This window comes from Nematostella vectensis, chromosome 12 (assembly GCF_932526225.1).
Source record: "Nematostella vectensis chromosome 12, jaNemVect1.1, whole genome shotgun sequence".
NCBI classification, from domain to species: Eukaryota; Metazoa; Cnidaria; class Anthozoa; order Actiniaria; family Edwardsiidae; genus Nematostella; species Nematostella vectensis.
This window is the reverse complement of record NC_064045.1, coordinates 4,012,621-4,035,161: the sequence shown is the minus strand read 5'-3', so window position 1 is coordinate 4,035,161 and position 22,541 is coordinate 4,012,621. Positions and strand designations below refer to the sequence as shown.

General features: G+C 38.7%; 2 protein-coding genes across 8 annotated transcripts; one reads left to right on the top strand and one right to left on the bottom strand.

Annotated features, from left to right (window-relative positions):
* The first annotated feature begins 1,240 nt into the window (after positions 1 to 1,240).
* On the top strand, positions 1,241 to 5,115 carry LOC5516943 (coiled-coil domain-containing protein 166). Its single transcript, XM_001636936.3, has 6 exons — positions 1,241 to 1,719; positions 1,860 to 1,913; positions 2,020 to 2,074; positions 2,303 to 2,447; positions 2,751 to 3,007; positions 4,345 to 5,115. Exons 1-6 carry the CDS (start codon positions 1,595 to 1,597, stop codon positions 4,639 to 4,641), a joined length of 933 nt encoding a protein of 310 aa, XP_001636986.3. The 5' UTR covers positions 1,241 to 1,594; the 3' UTR covers positions 4,642 to 5,115.
* Positions 5,116 to 7,223: 2,108 nt separating this feature from the next.
* On the bottom strand, positions 7,224 to 22,532 carry LOC5516893 (radical S-adenosyl methionine domain-containing protein 1, mitochondrial). Of its 7 annotated transcripts, XM_032386869.2 has the most exons (16): positions 22,444 to 22,532; positions 22,054 to 22,183; positions 21,881 to 21,933; positions 20,826 to 20,932; positions 20,599 to 20,731; positions 19,880 to 19,925; positions 19,370 to 19,537; positions 18,595 to 18,687; positions 17,969 to 18,019; positions 17,349 to 17,462; positions 16,563 to 16,639; positions 15,711 to 15,795; positions 14,487 to 14,542; positions 13,537 to 13,591; positions 11,029 to 11,141; positions 9,310 to 9,480 (listed from the first exon to the last, which is right to left on the bottom strand). In XM_032386869.2, the coding sequence occupies exons 2-16, from the start codon at positions 22,090 to 22,092 to the stop codon at positions 9,387 to 9,389; spliced, it is 1,284 nt and encodes a 427-aa protein (XP_032242760.1). In that variant the 5' UTR covers positions 22,093 to 22,183; positions 22,444 to 22,532; the 3' UTR covers positions 9,310 to 9,386. The 7 variants fall into 7 exon arrangements, with proteins under 7 accessions (XP_032242757.1, XP_032242760.1, XP_032242756.1 ...); XM_032386866.2 differs by lacking the exons at positions 9,310 to 9,480; positions 22,444 to 22,532 and adding an exon at positions 7,224 to 7,450 and having other exon boundaries at positions 22,054 to 22,428; XM_032386865.2 differs by lacking the exon at positions 22,444 to 22,532 and having other exon boundaries at positions 22,054 to 22,426.
* Positions 22,533 to 22,541: the final 9 nt, after the last annotated feature.

Genomic DNA, 22,541 nt, shown 5'->3' with positions numbered 1-22,541 from the left:
TCTGTGATGCGGCGGCGATGATGTTTCTGCAATGTAAAATACTTGTAGGCGCACATTAGGGTCACCACATTATAGGTTGTAGAAGTTATTATGCAGGCGCCTTCGCAGGATTGGCCGAGGGGGAGGGGGGGTGCGCAGTCATAGGTATCATATGGAGCATATTATTTGAAGATTGCCCCCCCCCCCCGTGTACGCGCCTGATATGTTAAGTGTCATCTATATATTTTTATCGAGTTTAGTTACTTATACCATCATAAAAACGGTGGTCGATGGTCAAATCTGCCTCAGTTTTTTGGCTACGGCCCCTTTCTACACGAAAGATGGATTGGTAGCCGGCTCGCATATGGGGTAACACTCTTATTTTCAGTTGAGCAGTTCAGGCTGAGCCGTTCTTGGAGTATTTTAAGGCTCAAAATTTCTTAAGTATGTTCTTAAATTTTAAGTATAAAAAAAATTGAGAGAATTCTACACCTCTCCCTCTTATAAATCAAAGGGCTCTGTGAGACAACTCGTGAATGCAAATTTGTTTTTCTAGTTATTTTTTTGTGTGCAAAAAAAACATATACAGGATGAATTTTCAACAAAGGATGAACACATCCAAGATGCTGGGAGTACATAACAATTTCCTTTCTTTTCGATGTGATGAAACACCAAGAACAGTTTGATTATTTATTATTATCATAAAAAGTAAAGAAAAAAAGAAAAAAAAAATTAGACGTCACAAGTAGGGATCGAACCTCCGGTCTCTGGCGTCTAAGACAAGCGACAAAACCACTATACCACCGAGGCAAAATTAGTAAAATTAGTTTTTATCCTTATTGGCATCTCACCGTTCGAGCTGCTTTTGCTAGCATGTCAAATTTCGCCCTATTTTCTTCGGAAACAGAAGTTAAATAGCCGACATAATTAATCAAGCTACAGTCATATGTATTTTAAGCATGTCAACATTCTAGAAATTCGCAAAATCGTTATTGATCGTTTCTTGATGAATAAGCGTGTTTGAACGAGTTTTGTTTGATATTTAGCACTTAATTCATAAAAAAGAATTATGGAAAAAACAACTTATGAAACTCCATACTATTTTTCTTGACCTGCAAACAGAGGCTTTCTTTCCTAAAAAGAAAGATCTAAAAAATTGCTGTGTTGCGAAAGCACAGAAAGACCACAAAAAGTTTACGGATGATCGGTCCAACGATCCAACGATCTGACGATCGAGTGACACAGAAGTCCCTCCAATAACCCGTAAATGCTTTGCAAGCATTCACGAGTTAAAAAGGTGCTTATGTAAAAGAAAGTTTATTCGGAATTTTTTTGTTTTCGAAGGCCGGGGAACCCTAGCTCTTTTCTGTCGTGAGTTAGGACTCATCGGAGAACGGACGGCTTCGAGGAATTTTACTGTATCTCCTCAAGAGAGCATTTTGACACTCGTGATTTTCCAAAAGACTCCAGAAATTTTCTATCCTGAAGTTGACTTTCGACACCTCATTTTCGACCGCGGGTTGGCTGTGGCACGATCAACCGCTGGCCAACCTTCCTTGACAACAGCGTCGCTTTCATAGCAGCCGAAGTAAACGGGTTGGAAAGTTGCTCAAAAATGCCACCTAAAAAGAAAGGAAAGGGGAAAAAGAAAAAGCAAGGCGATGCAAAAGAGTCTGGAGACGAGGAAGAAGGTAAAAAGAAAGACGAACCAACAGAGAAAGAGGAGGAATTGCGCAAAGAGTGAGTTGTTCTTATATCTTCTTCCTTTCAGTCATTTGTTTTTGGTTTGTAAATCGATGTTTACTTTTTTCTTTGTAAAAAGTTTAAGCAAGGTACACGCATAATACAAGAACCTGAGAATATTTTATTTTTATCATTAGATTGGAAACATTGTCAGACAAACTGAGTAGTCTCAAAAGGGAGGTAGAGGAACTGTAAGTATGTCGAATTTGCAAGTTTCTTTGTTAGTAAGATTAAGTTAAAATGGTTTCAAACTTCTCCTAAAGCTTTTCCATAACATTTCTATGCTTAAATTTTCAGGCGCCAAGAGAATGAGTGGCTACAAGAAGAATCCCAACAGACCAGATTGGAAAGTGTAAGTACTCTAGTTTCCAGAGCTGGTCCTATAATTAAAATACTTTATACAAAGTTTTCAAACCTCCAAAACATAGTGAGGAAAATAGTGTTCAATAATTCTAATACCTAAAATCAGTAAACCAATCATGTCCATGTTTTCACTGTGTACCATAAACCATAGGAACACTGTTGAGGTTGTCTTAAAAATATCATATTAAAATATTGCTGATATTTTCTTTTCCCCAAGCATGAGTATATGTCCTACATGTCAAAGAAAACCCAGAAGCGTCAGACAACCATCATATCCCTGAGTGACAGGAACCAGAAGGAACTCCAAGACATTACGGACCAAAAAGAACAGCTTCTTCTGGATTATAATCAGAAGAAAGAAGGTGAAAAATACCCACCCCTTAATCCATCCGTTCGTGACACTATTTTCCTGTTATTCCCGGATTAAGTGCCACCTCAAAAGTTAATGTGAGTCGTGAGGAAATGAATAAATCCCAGAGGATGATCCAGGATTCGTCGATGTTTAAGGGGAGCCTTAGGACCTTTGTTTTACTTCATTTCTCCTTTATAATCCCCACCCTTTCTGGTTCCCCCACGTATAACAACTTTCTTTGCTTCAATTAGCATTATTAGAATAATAATTGTTACACTGAGCTAATCGTTGTAAGATGTCCATCTTTCATTAGCTCTGAAGCAGCTAATGTTGGAAAAGGAAGCTGAGCTTGCCATGGCAAATGGTGAACTAGAAGACCTGGAAGAGTATCAGGTACTCCAGAAGGACCAGGAAGTAGAGATAGCTCGCCTTGAAGAAGAGGTACAAACCATGCGACGGAAACACTCAGAAGCCATCCAAAAGCTGAAGGCACAGTTCTTGCGAGAGAAGCGTGGATACCAGAAAGAGTCAGATTCCAAGATCCAGGAAATGGCAAAACAAGCCACACAGGTTTGTCTACAAGAAATACCTGTTCAATTGTCTTTTTCTTTCTGTTATTGGTTCTATCTTTCATAGATCTTGGCTATTTCTTGCATTGTACAGGGTAACTATTCTCCTATGAGTTTTTATAGTGAAAAAGTATATAATACTGCGACCTTTACAGTAGCTCACATCTCTAATAGCAGAATGGTGTGGCAGGTCTGCACTACACCTTGCTCATTTGCTGAAATTACTGCATGTGCTTCAAGTATCTGCTTATGTAACTAGACCCTGCGCACAGGGTTGACTGGGATACCTGAGATCTGCAACTTGTTTGGGCATTGTGTTGTGACGTATGACAAAGATTTTACTGCCCACTTTGTATATAATAAAAAAAATATATATATTCTTGGTTTTTATTGTAAATGCCATATCACAACACTGATTGGGGCAAGAAAGGTACGAAGCATCATCTATTGAGGTGCTCCATGACAGTAGACGTGGCTGATCACTTAGGGGTAAATTTTTTTTAACACCCAAAGTGAGTCACATTAACAATATAATTTTATTGAAATGTATTATTTCTATTTATGTAAGGGCCAAGTAAACAACAACATTAATTTATTTCGAAGTCAAATGAGAGGGCTATAGAATATCCAGACTATTGAAAATTAGAGCATATACATATTTTCAAGATCAACAACACATACAAAGTTCAAACAATTCTCTAGATTTTATTGAAAATGTAAAAATCAAAATAAAATGACAATGAGGGTATAAAGGTTTTTTTAGGGAAATAATAAAACTTATCTAAGGAAGCACCAAAATACAAAAAGGTAATCACCAAAGTAATTTTCATAGATTTACATATCTTACACTTCACACGACTAATGAAATGTTTACATCTAAATAGATAGAAAAGACAAAGCAGCAGGCTTTTCACTTTTTTAGTACAAGAAAAAAAAAACAGTTGCATTTTATGACTGGGCTACCACAGGTATCCCAGTAATTAAGCAATTAAATCTGTGTCCACTTCACCTGTAGTAGCGCAATTGTCTTATGATTTCTCAAAGAGAAAAAGTTTAAATTAGATTAATACAGTGACCTATATTTACAGTAGCTCAAGAATGCTTAGAATGCCATTATCGGTAGTAGGCTGGAAAAGGGCTCCATTAAATACTACAATTTATTATCCTTAAATACTCTGTTTAGGAGAAAAAAAATAACTAAAAAAAAAAAATAATGTCTTTTTATGGGCAGAATTGGTCCAGTGATTTACTTAAGCCCAATGAGACCTTTTTGCTATGCTCCTGAAAGAATTTAAATAGGGTGTTATAAGGCACTGTTGTTTCCCATCTCTCTTACAGGAGGCAAAACACTGCTTGGATGATCACACGCAGAAGATCAAAGAAGAAAATAAGGTGCTTAGACATGAACTGTTGATGCTCATAAGGCGGACACGAGCCCTGCATGAACATCGCGAAGAGCTGCAGGCCCAACACAAGGCCCTACTACGGGAGGTTCAGTATGGGAGGGACTTGAAGAAACTGAGTGGAACCAGACAAAACCGGCTGTACAAATCTTTTGGGTTGCACATGAATGCTGAAAGAGAGCAGGAGAGTGCAGAGAAGGGTAAAGGAGGGCAGGTTCAGCTCCAGCCGTGAGGGTTATTGTACTTATATATGGATGGACATTGTGCTGATGAAAAAATTTACTACCATCAATGGATACCATCATTAAAAATAAACATGCGTGAATGAACCTGTAACTCAATAGAAATACAGGGGAACAAAAAGCAATGTACAGTTTTTATTGTTATAAGACAATATATGTGTTGAGTTTCTCAAATAATATACCTTATTACTACAATGTTTAAAAATCTGTTGTATGAACGTTTTCTGCATATGACAGGGAGTTTAAAATTTGTCTTGAGTATTTTACAGTAAAGAAATTAAGTTACATTCACTTTGTATTAAGTCAACTGACAGGTTTGATCCTGATCACGTCCTAGTGATGTACAGTACCAATGTAAATGTAGATATCTCTTTCTAATTGCTGTATAATCTTATTATATACTTTGTCTATTTTATGGTTTGATTAAACCACGCTTCCCTGATCAAACAGAGATCAGAGCCCTCGTACTTGTTTTATTGTATCTCCCACACATTCTTGTACTCTCATATTGGACATAATATTGGTCCCCTACATGAGACCTTAGCCTAATGTCTCCAGGCGTCTTATGACAGCCCTCTGTTGTCAAACATTCTCTGCTGTAAGCTGTCTCTGATGCCTGGGAAACACTGGGACTTGTCTTTCACAAAGGCAAAATCGCTTCTTCGAATATTATTATTGGATTGGTATAAGCAAATATTCTAAAGTATTATTTGATTGCTTGTTATATGAGATAAATGTACCATCAGTGGCCATAAACAACTAATGCTTCACCTATCATACTCAGTGTGGATTCCGGACCAACTCGTAAAATATCAAGTTAAATTTACTGTGCGCTTTGAGAATCTACCAAAACCAGGCTCAGTTTAGGTAAATAATCTCAGTAGTAGTATATGTGTGGATCCGTAATTAGTTTGACTGATTCCATGCTGAAACAATTAGATAATAGTTCTCTTTTAAGACATCTCAACCTCTCAACCTTGCTCCATAAAAGTCCATATAGACAATTGAAGCTTTGAAGATTCAAGTATTTTACCAGGCTCCAGGGCTAGCGGCAAATCAAAAGTGACGTCATTAACCAAAAGCTGCTCAGCCAATAGAAACCAGGGAAAAAAGCTAATGAGAGCTGATGAGAGTTTTTACTGTTCAAACATGTTAGGGAGCCAATCAGAGTATTTCTGTCAGCAGTTTTCATAATAAATGAAAAATATTTTTTATTTAAATAAGGAAGCAAAATTGTTTTGTGTTTTTCTGGAGACTTCTGTAAATGTGTCTAGAATGTTGATCTTTTTTTGAATGACCTCTGTTTTGCTCATACTCTTGCAAATTCAAACATCTCTTGAAGTAAGGTAGACATCGGGACCTCCCCTTCGAGTTTAGCCCGAACTAGCACAAAGTATTCATAAGCCTTTGTGCACACATCTCGCAGAGCTGGTAATCTTAACAAGATCTTTGCCAGTCTCTCTGGTTGACTTGGGTAGACAGTTTCCACATGTAATTTAAGTCCGCTTAAGAATGATGTTCGAAGCTCCTCAACTTTGGGTTTTTCCAACAAACCAGGATTTTCTATAACATTAAGAATAATTTGTTAATAAGACCTTGTCCTTGACAAAAATTGGGGCATCATAGGGAGTTTAAAATAGATGTACCTAGCAAGCAAAAGTCAAGGAAACTGTTTTAAATTAAATGTAACTTTGCATTTCACCCAAAAGTGTTAGGGCTTTGAATGTGAATATGAGGAGCATGCAGCTATTATTAAAGCGACATTGTCACTAGTTTACTTCTGGTTGATAACAAAACAATGTCCGATGATTTTAAAAATATTAAGAAACTTCCAATAGACACATTAAAGCTGTGTCTCTATTGGCAGTTTCTTTGAGGATGTGACTGATAATTTAAAACAGCCTGTTGAATGGCAACGATTCAATTAGATTTTATTGTCTCTTGTCGGTTGAGGTTTCATCAACCCTCCAGAAGTAAAATGGTGACAACGCTTCTTTAAGACCTGGGGTGGTTGGTTCCTAGAAAGCAGGTTAGCGCTAACTCAGGGATAAATACAGCTAGACTTTTGATTGGATAAAAAGGGCATTTATCCCAGGGTTAGCATTAACCTGCTTTCTAGGAATCCAGGCCTGGTGGCTTCTAAAGTTGCAGTGCACATATGCAAGGTTTTTCAATCATGTTGCCATGCACAAGGAAGAATTGACAAGGGTTTACCTGGGTCTGCTAGAAGGATTGCCATAAGACAAGCAAACTCGACCGTGTCCAGTCCAACAGACCGCAATCTGTCAACAACATCGAGCAACATATCTACTATTTCTTTGTTGAGTATTTCATAACACCCCTCTCTTTGGAGACATGTAGTTGTAGTCATGTAGATATAATTGGGCAAGGGAATGGACCTAAAGATCACCCTGAACACTACCAGTTCCATCCCAGCGGCAGTCAATAGTGTGATCTGGTCTTCCTGACATAAGTCTTTGAAACCAGGAACAAGTTTTGCCCAGTCAACAATGATATGAAGCTCTTTGGTGATTGCATTTGATAGTCGTATTAGCAAGAACTTTTTTCCCTCTTTAAAGCTCTCTTCAATGTCCTTAAGGGATTCCCCTTTGGGAACAACACAAGGGTTGCTCGCCAAAAGATCCCGCAACAGCGGAGAGATGGAAGTAGAGTCAATGTGGGCTGTGTCGGGTGATGATGGTGTTGGTGATGGCAATTTTTCTGTTGTTGGTGTTTCATTGGGGTCAGATTTTAGGGTGTAGAAAGAGCGACCGCCTCTTTTCTTTTCCTTTCTTACACCTAAAGCAATAAAAACAATTGTTTAAAATCACAGTAGGTTTGTCGAGACAGGCTATTACCGGGATAACAAAAGAAAGCACATGTATAGCTTCAAAGCTGTCTGATAATTGTTATCTAAAGGAAAAGGGCAAAATCACTGAAAATCCTTCCTGAATTCTGGAATACATAAGGAAAACCTTTAAAAATATTATGTATAATTAATCAGAGAGATTAAGTAAAAATTTACACACTCCACTGCATTAAAATATATACTCAGTTTTGCTTGAGGGGATTTGATCGCTACAGTAGCGAAATGCAACATTTAAGAGTGCAGAGCGATTCCTCCCAGCCTTGATAGACATAGCGCATTACATAACCATTTAAAGTGTTTTGCTCGATCAAAACTCCATCTCCATACTCCAAAATAATTTCCCCAAATCAGCTCACCGTTTAAAACCATTCCAGCATCAAAACAACGCTGCAGTCGACATGCCTGGCATTTCGCTCTCGAATTCTTATCCATAGGACACTGATTCTGATTTGAGCGTACACAAGAATATTTCTTTACAAGACCTCTTTGCACTGTACGCTTGAAGAAACTCTTACACCCTTCGCATGTGTAAGCTCCATAATGATAACCCGAGGATTCATCGCCACAAACAGCACATTTCTCCTCGGACGCCATAGCAAACAGTCGCTGAGTATTGCTTTAGAATGCTCACTGCTTGAATCCTTTTCGTTCAAACGAGGCCCGCTATGATGTTGTTTCGAAATAAACGTGCGATATCCGGGTTGAACTTGACCGTTGTCAAGGAAACTGACCTTGAGGAAATGATTTTTGCATGTTTTACCGGAAATGACCATTTTTCCTTTATAAAGGAATTACTATCTGATTAATAAAAGCCAATAAGTCTTCTCTGTTACGTAACCTTTTTTTATTTTCATGGAGTGGATGGGCTATAAATAATAGACAATAAACAACACGTGCCAATTGCGTGATGCTTGCGTGACAACACGGCTAAGGTCACTCGAACTTCTATTTAGATTTATTTATTTTACGTAAATAACACCAAAATATCCTTTTCAATGCGCAAAAAATAAGACTACCGTAATGAATCGAATTAGCGTCCGAGGCGCTTAATTTATTTTTCAGGTCTTAAGTAGGGGGCGCTTATTGGAGAGAAAAATACCAGCTTCTGAATGGACTCTGAGAACAAAACTTGCGCTTATATGGATAAAAAATTGAATGAATAATAAATAGGTCCTTGTTGTAATGTCAGCATGTTAATGCGAGCTAAATTAACAATATTCAAGTGGTGCATTTGTTGAGATTTCTTTAGAGGGTATGGGGGGGGGGGGGGGGGGGGGGGGCTTATTCCAAAATTCAAGGTCGGAAGGGGGGCTCTTATTGGGGAGGGGTGGCTTATTTGAAGGAGGGCGCTTATTCGAATCATCACGGTATATTACAAGCCCCCATTGTTTTTTTTCTGTGTGCATTTCTGCGCTGCAAGATGTGTTTACTTTCCATAATCACATTCGATCGCTGTCTGCTAGTCATCAACTTATAGTTTTTATGAAGAAAACGTTGTCGTTTTGGAGGTCTAGTACCGAGAAAACTTAGTTTCTTTTCAGGGACCTTCTCAACTAACTAAAGGTGGTCACAGTAACTGTTTTTCCCTTCTGGTTACAAGTCATAAAGTTTACGAAGCCCCAGGGGTACGCTCACCTCAAAAATAACAAGAATTATGCAGATTTTCCAAATAAGGAAATACTAGTTTCCTTATATGGAAGTGACCGCATTTGGCAAAAACGACAATTTTGGGCTCATTTTTCTTGATATGGAAAATATTTGAAGGGGGGACACCTGCTTAACCCCCCCCCCCCCCCCCCCCCCCCCCTTGGTACGGCCCTGCATTTGAAACGGTACATGAAAAGAACGGCCTATTATTAACCATGCCTAAGATTGTTTAAGATATTTTTCGAGGTGAAGGGCAATGGAAGCTGTCAGGGTGTCAACCACAGCCAGACCAGAGGGAGTAGCTCGGAGACCTCTGTAAAAGATCAGCAAGACATTACGATCAGGCCCGTACCCAGCGGGAGTGCGAACGCATCCCCCCCCACCCCTCCACACAACGGCCGAAAGTCCACTTTCGGTTGTCAATAGACGTGCTATTTAGAGACAAAACTATAAAGCATAAGCTAGGTCACTCCGACTCCAAATTCAACAATAAAAGTCCCGTGGAGATATATGCAAGGACATTAAAAGATCCTTTTTGTTTTTTGGGGGTTGGTAAGATTTTTATTAGGGAACCCCCCCCCCCCCCGCGGGAAATTAGGTCCATTTTTTCGGATCCACTACATTGACTGTTTGTAAAAATCGAATATGAAAAAAACAAACAATTCCATACATTTCCACTGTTCACAGTTTTACTAGTCCCGCTGTAATAATGAATAATATATTGTTACCATCGTACAAATCATTACCACTAACACAACCATCATTATCATCATCATCGTCATGATCATCACCATAAATCATTACTATAATAATGACCAACACTACTAGTCCAACTATATCCCCCATACCACTACCAAGCCGAAACCACCATCATCTTCATCAACATTATGAAGAAACAGAAACAGTCAAAATGATATGGTCGGTAGATTCTTTTTAAATCTTAGCGGCAAACACGTTCGGTTTGGCCAAAGAGATATACAAACAAAGAAACAAACAGCATAACACTTGATTGAGAGATGTGGCTTCTTATGAAGGCAACTGCCTCCTCCTCTTAACAAGCAGAGCCGTAGCAGGCCACGTAAGACCAGGGGGGTACAATACAGAAACATTAATAAAATATTGGGGGGCCATGCCCCACTGGTCAATTCCCATATAATTTGCGAAAATATTGGGGGGCACATGCCCTCAGTGCCCCACCCCCTGCTGCAGCCCTGACATGACTTGAGCATTGTGCTACCACTGCTGTGCTCCCCCATACCACTACCAAGCCGAAACCACCCTCATCTTCATCAACATTATCATCATCAACACCACCACCTCCACCATAGCCATATCACTATCACAATGACCATCACCATTACCAATCCAAACACCAGCACAATCGTCATTATCCCCAATACCATAACCCCAAGTCACAACAACCAATACTTTATGCGTCATCACCATATCTGCCATAACATCATCATCATAATCGTCCATACTTGAAGACCTAAAATACTTTGCGACCCAAGAACAAAAGGGGATCCTCGAGCATTCATTCTCATCATGTTCCATGGCTAAATTTTCTACAGTACTGTCTGTCATGCGTCATTAGGGAGCATAGTCGAGCCCATCTTCGGTCCACGGTTTCCGAGGATAAGCCGAACCAGATACTAGGAAAATACTTAGTAGCCAACTATCAAGGAGTATTACTTCTTTAAGAAGAAGTCATAGGACGGGTATCGTATGAAAAAAGCACTGTATATGAAGATCCCTTAATAAGAAATGACCCACTTTTTGGCCGTCAAGGAGGGGGGGGGGGGTGCATCTGGGCGCAGCAACCCATCCCCCCATATTGCTGCGACCCTGAGCTCCAACTAACCTTTCATCCAATTGAAGCAGACCCTCTGCCATAAAGTCCCTGACATCAGAGCACCCCTCAAATATCTCCCGCAGGCTACCGCTGGATGTGGCCGTAATATAATGATTAAATCGCTGAAAATAAATAAGTTAAAATTCGCCTTATCGTGAATAACAGAAATCCATAACGAGAGCTTGGGAGAAGCATGCAGCAAATCAAACTAAATCAAACTATGACTTATGTTTTTAATCGCTTGCTATAAACCATTTGCCTGTAGGGACATTGATCAGTCAAGGGCAATTTAATTGATTGCTCAATAAGGGTAGTCTAATTGATTGTTAAAAAGCGGTTTAATTGATTGGTCAAGGGCAGTTTAATTGATTGGTCAAAAGCAGTTTAATTGATTGGTCAAGGGCAGTTTAATTGATTGGTCAAAGGCGGTTTATTTGATTGGTCAAGGGCGGTTTAATTTATTGGTCAAGGGCGGTTTAATTGATTAGTCAAGGGCGGTTTAATTGATTGGTCAAGGGCAGTTTAATTGATTGGTCAAGGGCGGTTTATATTATTGGTCAAGGGCGGTTTAATTGATTGGTCAAGGGCGGTTTAATTGGTTGGTCAAGGGCGGTTTAATTGATTGGTCAAGGGCGGTTTATATTATTGGTCAAGGGCAGTTTAATTGATTGGTCAAAATCAGTTTAATTGATTGGTCAAGGCAGTTTAATTGATTTGCCAAGGGCGGTTTAATTGATTGGTCAAGGGCGGTTTAATTGATTGGTCAAGGGCGGTTTAATTGATTGGTCAAGGGCAGTTTAATTGATTGGTCAAGGGCAGTTTAATTGATTGGTCAAGGCAGTTTAATTGATTTGCCAAGGGCAGTTTAATTGATTGGTCAAGGGCGGTTTAATTGATTGGTCAAGGGCGGTTTAATTGATTGGTCAAGGGCAGTTTAATTGATTGGTCAAGGGCGGTTTATATTATTGGTCAAGGGCGGTTTAATTGATTGGTCAAGGGCGGTTTATATTATTGGTCAAGGGCGGTTTAATTGATTGGTCAAAATCAGTTTAATTGATTGGTCAAGGCAGTTTAATTGATTTGCCAAGGGCGGTTTAATTGATTGGTCAAGGGCGGTTTAATTGATTGGTCAAGGGCGGTTTAATTGATTGGTCAAGGGCAGTTTAATTGATTGGTCAAGGGCAGTTTAATTGATTGGTCAAGGCAGTTTAATTGATTTGCCAAGGGCGGTTTAATTGATTGGTCAAGGGCGGTTTAATTGATTGGTCAAGGGCGGTTTAATTGATTGGTCAAGGGCGGTTTAATTGATTGGTCAAGGGCGGTTTAATTGATTGGTCAAGGGCAGTTTAATTGATTGGTCAAGGGCAGTTTAATTGATTGGTCAAGGCAGTTTAATTGATTTGCCAAGGGCGGTTTAATTGATTGGTCAAGGGCGGTTTAATTGATTGGTCAAAAGCAGTTTAATTGATTGGTCAAGGGCAGTTTAATTGATTGGTCAAGGGCAGTTTAATTGATTGGTCAAGGGCGGTTTAATTGATTGGTCAAGGGTAGTTTAATTGATTGGTCAAGGGCAGTTTAATTGATTGGCCAAGGGCGGTTTAATTGATTGGTCAAGGGTAGTTTAATTGATTGGTCAAGGGCAGTTTAATTGATTGGCCAAGGGCGGTTTAATTGATTGGTCAAGGGTAGTTTAATTGATTGGTCAAGGGCAGTTTAATTGATTGGTCAAGGGCGGTTTAATTGATTGGTCAAGGGTAGTTTAATTGATTGGTCAAGGGCAGTTTAATTGATTGGTCAAGGGCGGTTTAATTGATTGGTCAAGGGTAGTTTAATTGATTGGTCAAGGGCGGTTTAATTGATTGGTCAAGGGCAGTTTAATTGATTGGTCAAGGGAGGTTAAATTGATTGGTCAAGGGCGGTTTAATTGATTTGCCAAGGGCGGTTTAATTGATTGGTCAAGGGCGGTTTAATTGATTAGTCAAGGGCAGTTTAATTGATTGGTCAAGGCAGTTTAATTGATTTGCCAAGGGCGGTTTAATTGATTGGTCAAGGGCGGTTTAATTGATTGGTCAAGGGCGGTTTAATTGATTGGTCAAGGGCGGTTTAATTGATTGGTCAAGGGCGGTTTAATTGATTTGCCAAGGGCGGTTTATATTATTGGTCAAGGGCGGTTTAATTGATTGGTCAAAAGCAGTTTAATTGATTGGTCAAGGCAGTTTAATTGATTTGCCAAGGGCGGTTTAATTGATTGGTCAAGGGTAGTTTAATTGATTGGTCAAGGGCGGTTTAATTGATTATTCAAGGGCAGTTTAATTGATCGGTCAAGGGCGGTTTAATTGGTTATTCAAGGGCAGTTTAATTGATTATTCAAGGGCAGTTTGAAGGTGGCTTGTTTGACTACGCGCTATTCCCGGATAGACATCTTGGATCTTGGTTTGTAGATATTGGGCGGGAGCATAGGAAAACGTGTTTGGACACGAAAACGTTACCACGGATGCGTTACCATGAATGCGTTACCTCATTTGGTATCCCTTCGGAAGTGCGGAGTCCCAACATGATAATCTCCTCCAGACTAGAATGAAGGCAAAAGTGTGTGATTCAAGAATATATCCACCTACCCCACCCCCCATGAATTAATAGACCGTTTTTACGATGTTGTGCGCGAATCCAAAATGCCACAGACAGGGGGCCATTGCTGGTCTAAAATGCAGATGAAGGGGTATTTGACTAAAAAAAAAAATCTGCGAAATATCACTCTTGCAGTATTTGCTATAGCATTCTCCATTTCGTACGCAATTTCAGATCAGCGATGGCCCGCCAGTCTGTGGCATTTTGGATGCACACACAACATCTTAAAAACATTCTATTCTAAAACATAGATAGGAGGCAGGACACCAGAAACAGTCAAAATAAAATAAATTCTTTTTGAATCTTACAGCAAACACGTTCGGTTTGGCCAAAGAGATATACAAACAAAGAAACAAACAGCATAACACTTGATTGACAGATGTGAATTCTTATGAAGGCAACTGCCTCCTCCCTTAACAAGCAGAGCCGTAGCTGGCCACGTAAGACCAGGGGGGTACAATACAGAAACATTAATAAAATATTGGGGGGCCATGCCCCCACTGGTCAATTCCTATATCCCCCATACCACTACCAAGCCGAAACCACCCTCATCTTCATCAACATTATCATCATCAACACCACCACCTCCACCATAGCCATATCACTATCACAATGACCATCACCATTACCAATCCAAACACCAGCACAATCGTCATTATCCCCAATACCATTACCCCAAGTCACGTCAATTCCTATATAATTTGTGAAAATATTGGGGGGGAGGGCACATGCCCTCAGTGCCCCACCCCCTGCTACAGCCCTGACATGACTTAAGCATTGTGCTAGAACACCATTGAAATACTTAAAATAGTACCGAGGCTACTCTATAGAATACTCACATTACTGCATTTGATTGAAAAACTTTCTTGCGCGTCCCATGCCCAAATTCTTCCACCTGCAAAGGATAGATTTAAAAATACTGAGTCCTTGCACTAGAGACACACATAGCTTATCATGTCTTTTATTGGTCTTTGCTTTGCTAGGATCTCCATGATCTTTCTTGAATTTGACTCTTGTTCTACATTGCTATTTTCCTTATGAAATGACAGTGAATTTGTGTCAAGACTCCCGATTCACAATTTTAATTAATCTAATGCGCTGTGGGCCTCCTTGTTCATGCCATATACAGTGTGACACCATATACAAGCTCTAAGGCCTCCCTAAGTCAGGGTCCTGTACATTCCATGTACAGTATTGTACTGCCATATACAAGCCTCTTGTTTAAACTGTTTAACGAGGATGGATAGCTTCAAGCTTTATCATTAAACAAGCAACAATGCTGCAAAAACGATAGTGTGGATGCGAATCAAGTGATGCGTTTTTGGCGAAAAGAATCCGAATACTTTTCAATGCGTGTTGGTGTGGACGACCCTATAATCTCCCCCGCTGCCACCATCTCAAGGGCTGTCTTGGATGACGAACGTGACGAGTCTAGCGTGACATACATGACGAGTCTAGCGTGATGTGCGTGTCTAGTCTATCGTGACGTACGTGACGAGCTTGTAAGTAAAGTCATTACAGGATCTCATTTCCATTTTTGAACTAAAAATAAGATTAACCTAATCCAAAAAAAAGCAAATCAAAATATTCGAAAGAAAACTATTGGAAGAGGTCTGGGTGCTGGAATTCATTGTTTTTGAAAGAAAATTTAAGAGAATGAATACAAAAAGGCTTATCAATCTCCTAAGAATAAAGTGTCAACGATTCGAAGAAGCTGGGACTTTTTAACAAATTTTAAGAACGATTCTTGTAACACTTGTGCATTGGTGGTTGTCGGTATCCAAAGAAACATAAAGCTCGGAGAGACCTTTACTAAGGGAGACCTTAAGGTTGTATCTGCTGAACATACTATATGTGGCATATTCAAGGCCTTGACTGAGAGAGGCGTTGACACTTGTGTACAGGACTCCGTGTAAGAATTGATGTTGGTATACAGTCTGTAGAGAGATATACCCCTTTTTATGGGTGGATAACCATAGGATGAGCCAAATCCATGATGATATTGATGGTGTCTAATCTCCGATAAAAGTTTTGAATGTTTAAATTTTCAGGTACACCCATACCTCCTTCATCCAAGAGTTAGGTTCAAGAGTTTGGACCCAAGCTACTCGTTTCATTTTGGAATCCTTATCTGACATCTCATAAAATCTACAATAGAGATTGTATTGACAAATGAATTCTATTGAAAAAAGAAAAGTTGAAGAATAAATACTGAATTAGTAAAATAAAATAAATTACACGAAAAAAACTCTTATTTTTAGGTGAAATGAAACATTTTGTAAGGTAGAACTGTATTAAAATCCATGTTACATAGCCTGCTTGGCACCCTGGTTATATATTAGCTTATATTATAAGTAAAAAAAATCTAAAGTCTCCGAAACAATGCATATGGTTTTACTGCCAAAAATATTGAAAACTGCATTTATATCTGGATTCATTAAGCGTATGCTTCTAGTAATTTATTTGACGAGGAATGAGGGGGTTACGAAACTTTGATTCCCAATGAAGCCTTATCTAGGATAGGTTTTACACTTTTGTTTATAAGTTGAAAGTCAGTTGAACGTCAGTTTTCAGTTGAGGCTGGGCCGTTCTTATTTTTGGGACATTTTAAGGCTGAATATGTTCTTAAATTTAGTGCATATAAGAATATAATACCCAATGAATTATTAGAAAAAGAATTACACTAATGATCAATAGCAATAATAAGGTTGTTACTATGAGCACAATTTTATTCTGCAGGACTAAAAAAGAATTTATTTTCTGGTATCTCAACCTCGGCATGTTCTTAGCATGTTCTTAATATTTGGTGAAATATCGGCCTGGACGTTCTTATAAAAAAGAGTGTATTCACAGAACCATTTACTTGTGATAGAAAATGGATAATCCTTATTTGATTTCTTTTGTGAGACAATCACCTGCCATGCGCGCCTGGGCCGATGCCTATATATGGAACTCCTCTCCAGTAGGATAAGTTATGCTGGCTTTCACATCCCTGATGCCAAAACAAAATATGATCAGCTATTTTCTTGAATGATTACTTCAAATGGATACTGGTTTCCTAAGTTTTCTAGGTAATAAATAAACTAATAATAAATAAACTAATAAATAAATAAACTAATAAATAAATAAACTAATAAATAAATAAACTAATAAATAAACTCAATGAAAAGATCTGGCATAAGCTTCTGGCTCACAAGTTCCAGGAAAAATTAAATCTTCATAGCCTGTAAGAAGTTGGGTTGGATGGTTGGTTGGCTGCGTTAACGCCAGGGATAAATGCCAGCCCAATCGCCTTACTTTTCTTTGGTATGTACAACAAAAGGGCTCTCAAGACTTATACCGCATTTACACCAGCACTTAAACCAGTTTAAAATTGGTTTAATTAAACTGGTTTAAATCTCAATCTCCCAAGAGTGTACAGAACCAAGAACAAAACTGAATAGACTATGCTGTTACTAAGTGATCATTTAGCTAGTAAGAATTCAACACAATGAGAAACTTGCGAGTTATCAGACAAAGAAAAACCTTACTTAACTAAACATGGTTTTGGTGTGAATACAGCATTAGGTATCTTTTATACTCTTCTTTCAGACCATGGCTACATGCTGAATGGCATAAAGTTCACTAGACAACACCAAAACTGTAAAGTGCATCAACACAATATGAATACTCTTTAAACTATTTTCTACTGTTATTCTCACATGTTGATAGTCAAAGACGTCTAAAAAGAGTATACTGCTCATGTACCCAGTGTCACTCACAGGCTTTGCAAAGTTGGAAACTTCATACTGGTAGAATCCAGCCTTCTCTAACACCTGAAGTTGAATGCTCAAAATTTTATTTGGCATAAAATCATTGAACATTAGACTAATGATTAATTTCGTTATTGTGCAATTCAAGAAAAATTCAATACCCTGACAAAGGGAATTCGAAATTCCTGTGGCTTGGGTCGGATCCAAAGCCAAGAGAATAATTGGGAAAGGGAAGTGGATGTCACATGCTGCAGTAAACATGCAAGAGTCAATTACTTCATTCAGGGTCAATACTTCAATATGTCTTTGGTGTGAAGAAAAAACCTTCACTAGTTGAAAATCTGATTGGTATCATTGGGAAGGAAAGCAAGAGAAAATGATCACTCCTGTTTTCGAACACATTTCTTAGGTATAAAAACCTAGTCCATGTGCAAGTTTGGAAATCTGGTTTCCTGGAATGGAAATTTGTGAGAGTGGGGGATGGTTAACTGAAAACTCTCCCTCCAAGAAGCCAGAAAATAAACCTTTGATGCAAAAACAAAACTCTAATCATTCTCTAATCTACTTACATCAACTGTTGTCAGATAGAGGTCAGCCATTTGATCACTGTCAGGTACAACCTGAAATTAAATGCTTCAAATAAAAAGACGGCCAACCATGGCACTATTTTAAGGTCCCACACAGAAAACATCCATTTTCATCGGCTATGTAAGAACCACTGGGTCCCTGTCCTAGCCTGCCATGAGCTTTCTTATCCTCCATGAAATCTTGTTGTCATTATTTAGAGTGAGGACACTGCAAGGTGTCCGAAGCACGTTACAATCCATGCCTCCAGATTCGTTCGTGATTGATATTGTGAATGATAACACAAAGTATAAGTAAAGAGATGGTGTTATGATCATATTCCAGGCCCATATCCAGGATGGAAAATCCACTTCCGTTTGCAATAGAGGTGTTATTTGTAGACAAAACTATAACTCTGGTATGTCAAACGTTTTTGTAGCCAAATCTGATAACAAACATCCTGTGGAGATGGTGCAATTGCATAAAAAAATTATTGTTGTTATTTTGGGGGTAGTCAGTTTTTACACTCAACACCTTCACCACCACCCCCACCCCAGAAAAAATAAGGTCTATTTTTTCAGATTTCGCACCCTCCCCCAAAGAAAAATCCCTTCCCTTACTATGTGCTTACCAGCTTGCCTTCCTGGACCTGGCGGAAGAGTGATGTGCCTCTGTGTAGTGTGAGTTGGTAAATGGAGATGTGATTGTCACAAAGAGGCAGTATCTGCAGCGACAATCAAACTACACTTGGAAAACATCTTCAAGGCAGTTAAGATTTAACTGCTTGTTAGGACGTAACCTTGAATGCTTTCTTTCAGGGGCGGTTGTTTCAGGAGTTTCAAAAATCGGAAATCACGTTTCATGATAAACTGATAAACTAACACCAAGGATCAATCTCTCCGAAATCACGATTCACAATTTTTAAAGAGCATAGATCTCAATTCATGCTGATCAAATTTTGCCATTCATGAATCACGGCGAAGGTTGCATAACAGATCCCAGTTTTCAATTAATTGTCCTTTTCACGATTCATGATAAACAAAAAAGGCCGTTCACAGATCATGAAAATAACCCTTACCGCCCCTGATCTATAATTCCTACCATAATCACCAAAATCATTAAAATAATATAATGCTAGCTAGCAATGGGGATAGAGACTCACTAGTGGTGTACTCAGAGCTTGAATAAGGGGGATAAGATGAGCAAGATATGAAGTGGTCCTTAAGTTGTGATACTTCAAAACAAAGACTGATATTTACTGTTTTTATCCCACAAAAAGTTTGATACCCAGCAAGCAATCCAGCTCTCCTGCATTTGCCATTTATAGAAAACTATCCATGATAAATAAACAATAAGGTTAGCGTATACATATTATCATTGTTAATGTTATTATTGTTAATTCATACCTCTTCTAGCTCTCTCTCCCATTCTGGCGCTGTTTGTTTTGGGCGTCCGAACATCAAGTCTACAGACACTCTACCTGGAAACAACACCTTAGCCATATCAAGTGACTTCAATGATTCCAGGCAAGAACCCTGTCTTCCAAGAACAGCTAGCTCATCTTCTGACAGTGACTGCAAATAAAAAGAGTTTTGTCTAACAAAGTGTTAAAACTTCAAAATTATTTTGGTGTTAAATATTTGAAGGGCCAAGGACATTATTCTTTTATTTTAGTTCTGAAGGGAAAAAGCTATAAATAGAAAACAAAATATTTTAAACTTGCTTATAGTCTCTAGTAAAAGGTGCCTTTTTTGGTGCAGTTTTCTAGAACTATTTATAAAAATGGAGAAAGAAGTCTGAAACATAGTTATCTTAATCTCAGAAACAAAAACAAAAACAATAGCCTCAAAGTAAAAAAAAAATGAGAAAGTACTGCTTTTGTGTTGAATTAATAATAAACAATAATTAAATATCACCTGAACTCCCAGTGAAAGCCTATTGATACCAGCTGTTTTGAAGTCTCTAAAATAGAAGACAGTTTTGTTTTTTATCAAAGTTTTTCAAACAACAAATGAATCTTTGTTGGCATATTCATACCATAGTTAAGGAATTTTATTGCCCTTAAAATATACATAGAAATTTTACTGTTTCAGTGAGTAGTAAATGCTAAAAAAAAAACTTCTCCTGGCAGTGTACCTTATGAGCCAAAATTGACAGCATATGCCATCATCCCGGGGGGGGGGACTTCTACATAAAGTCAAATATGCTTAAATCCCTCCCTTATGGTGTACAAGTTGCCTTAAAAAATGTATCACTTAGGGTGTTCCAGTGTGGTTTAAGCAAGTTATAGTCAAGAAATAGATTCTTAAAAAAATTTAATACAAACACTATTTTTGTAAAATATCAGAAATTAGGTTTAGAAAACCTAAATCTTTTATGATTTAGGGTTTAGAATGCTGTTGGCCACATCCAATTTGCTATTTTGTCAATAGGAATATGCCTATCAAGTGGTAGTCACTAAAATCAGGAATATGTGACCCCCTACCCCCTCCGCCCAGGTGGTAGTCACTAAAATCAGGAATATGTGACCCCCTACCCCCTCTGCCCAGGTGGTAGTCACTAAATTCAGGGATATGTGACCCCCTACCCCCTCCGCCCAGGTGGTAGTCACTAAAATTGTAAAAGAGTGCCACACCTTAGTTTGTGACTCTCAGCAGATGTGGGGTTCGCTTCCAAGGTGACCTCAGCATTAGGGTTTAGCACCCCCTTCTGCTGAAGGCACTCTAGTATTGCAGAAAATGTGGATGGCTTGGCCAATGATGGGGTTCCTGAGATTAAAAATAATATTTCAGAGATCTTGTGATAGCACAGGATTGATAGGCACATTTATTGCTTTAAAAACATAAAATCTTATGGACATACCTCCACCGAAGTAAACAGAGTTGATGGTTTTTGCTCCTGAAATTTCCAATAAGGATTTGCACTCCTTCACCAGGCATTTTTTCATTCGTTCATGGTCTATGAACTCTCTGGCGAGGAGCAAATAACAAATGTTGACATTAGATGCAAATAAACAAGACCATAAAACATTGTTATTGTTTTTTGTCTTTTTTATACATTTTTATTAGAGAGCTATAATAATCCATCATATTACTGAGCAATAAAAGAAGAAAAAGACTGTTCACCTTAGAAAGGGCTAAAAATTTATCAGCTACAAACTGAGCATGATTCCGGCAGTAATCTTCGGATATTATCTTTGAAAATGCATAAAAGCTTTTGTAGTCATGTCCTTCTACATCTCACTGCGTAGGGACAACCACAGCCAATCAACATAAATACACAGGAAAGCAACGGAAATAGGGACAGGACGAATGGACGCAGGCCCGTAGCCGAGGGGGGGGGGGTTCGGAAGAACCACCCCACTCGACTGGAAGGTCCGTCCTGACGAAGGTAAGTTGAGTACCACTGCAAGCCAGGACGAGCTACCTAAAAGAAAACGGTCTGCTAAATGGGTAAACGAACCCCCTCGCTCAAAACCCTGGCTACAGGCCTGTAGACGCAATAAGACATTATCAAAGCAGGTAGCCGCCGAAGATGATGAGACAGACAGACAGATTAGAGAGAAAAAGATTGTGACAGACAGGTAGGTCGACAGACACCATGGGTGGCAGCTAAGTGAGGGATATGGCAGAGGCAGGATTTACATGTAGACAGCGGCAGAGGCAGGACATACATGTAGACAAAATCATTCCTGCCAACTGTCCTGGTTTTCATGGGAGATTCCCGTTTTTTAGCTTTCATCTTCCATCAAAAAAATCGAAACTTCCCATACATTTACTGCAATCTCCCTGGAAAATTCATCGATAATTTCTTATACAGTTCTTGTATTTGAAGCATGCCCCCACCCCCTAACGTTACCCTAACAAACATATACAAGGGTCTGACAGATAGATAATACAAATAAGCTTTTGTCATACCTCACATATTTATTGAAGTTACAAAACGAACACAGAGATTTGCAATATGGCCACTAAAATAATAATGGAAAATAAATCAGTACAAATTAAGTAAAAACTTAAAGGATCGCCAACAAAGTCTTTTGAATTATAATTAACTCAAATGTCATTTCAGTCTGGCTTTAGAAACTCACGTGCACGTAAATTGTTGCTTCTTTACTCCATCTGAACATGTCACTAACATGTTCTTTTGCATCGTGTTGATGTTGTGGTGAAATTCTGCTTTCTTCGTCGATGTATTTAGAGCCTGTGAAAAACCCTTTGCTAGAACAGTGAAAAGCGCCATTCCTTACTAGAAATAAAGCATTCCTCACTTGAACAGCCTTTCTCATACTGTGCTTTCCATTACAGTCTTTCGAACTTTTGATTACTTAAAATTTACGAATAATACGCTTACTAGATAAAGGAAAAGTGCACGAACAAGAAAGTTAAACTTTACCAGGCGTTCCTGGTAGGCTTTGTCCCAGGCACCAACCTTTTTATCATAAAAACAAAATGAAAGAAATTGCTGTATTGATACCTACCGCTGTCTTCAAGCAATTAGAAGTTCAAGTTTCTTGTATAAGAACCGAAAGATAAAAAAAAATTAATTATGTCGAGAAGACAATAGGACCTAAATGCA

Bases quoted from the DNA above. Each gene is read 5' to 3' on its own strand.
- LOC5516943 (XM_001636936.3), top strand. From the start codon at position 1,595: ATGCCACCTAAAAAGAAAGGAAAGGGGAAAAAGAAAAAGCAAGGCGAT. The intron at 1,720-1,859 runs GTGAGTTGTTCT...TTTTATCATTAG, and splicing joins GAGGAGGAATTGCGCAAAGA to ATTGGAAACATTGTCAGACA. The intron at 2,448-2,750 runs GTGAAAAATACC...ATCTTTCATTAG, and splicing joins TTATAATCAGAAGAAAGAAG to CTCTGAAGCAGCTAATGTTG.
- LOC5516893 (XM_032386865.2), bottom strand. From the start codon at position 22,251: ATGAGAAAGGCTGTTCAAGTGAGGAATGCTTTATTTCTAGTAAGGAAT. The intron at 19,926-20,598 runs GTGTGGCACTCT...CTTCTATTTTAG, and splicing joins GCTGAGAGTCACAAACTAAG to AGACTTCAAAACAGCTGGTA. The intron at 9,481-11,028 runs GTTAGTTGGAGC...GATCTTTTACAG, and splicing joins CTGCTTCAATTGGATGAAAG to AGGTCTCCGAGCTACTCCCT.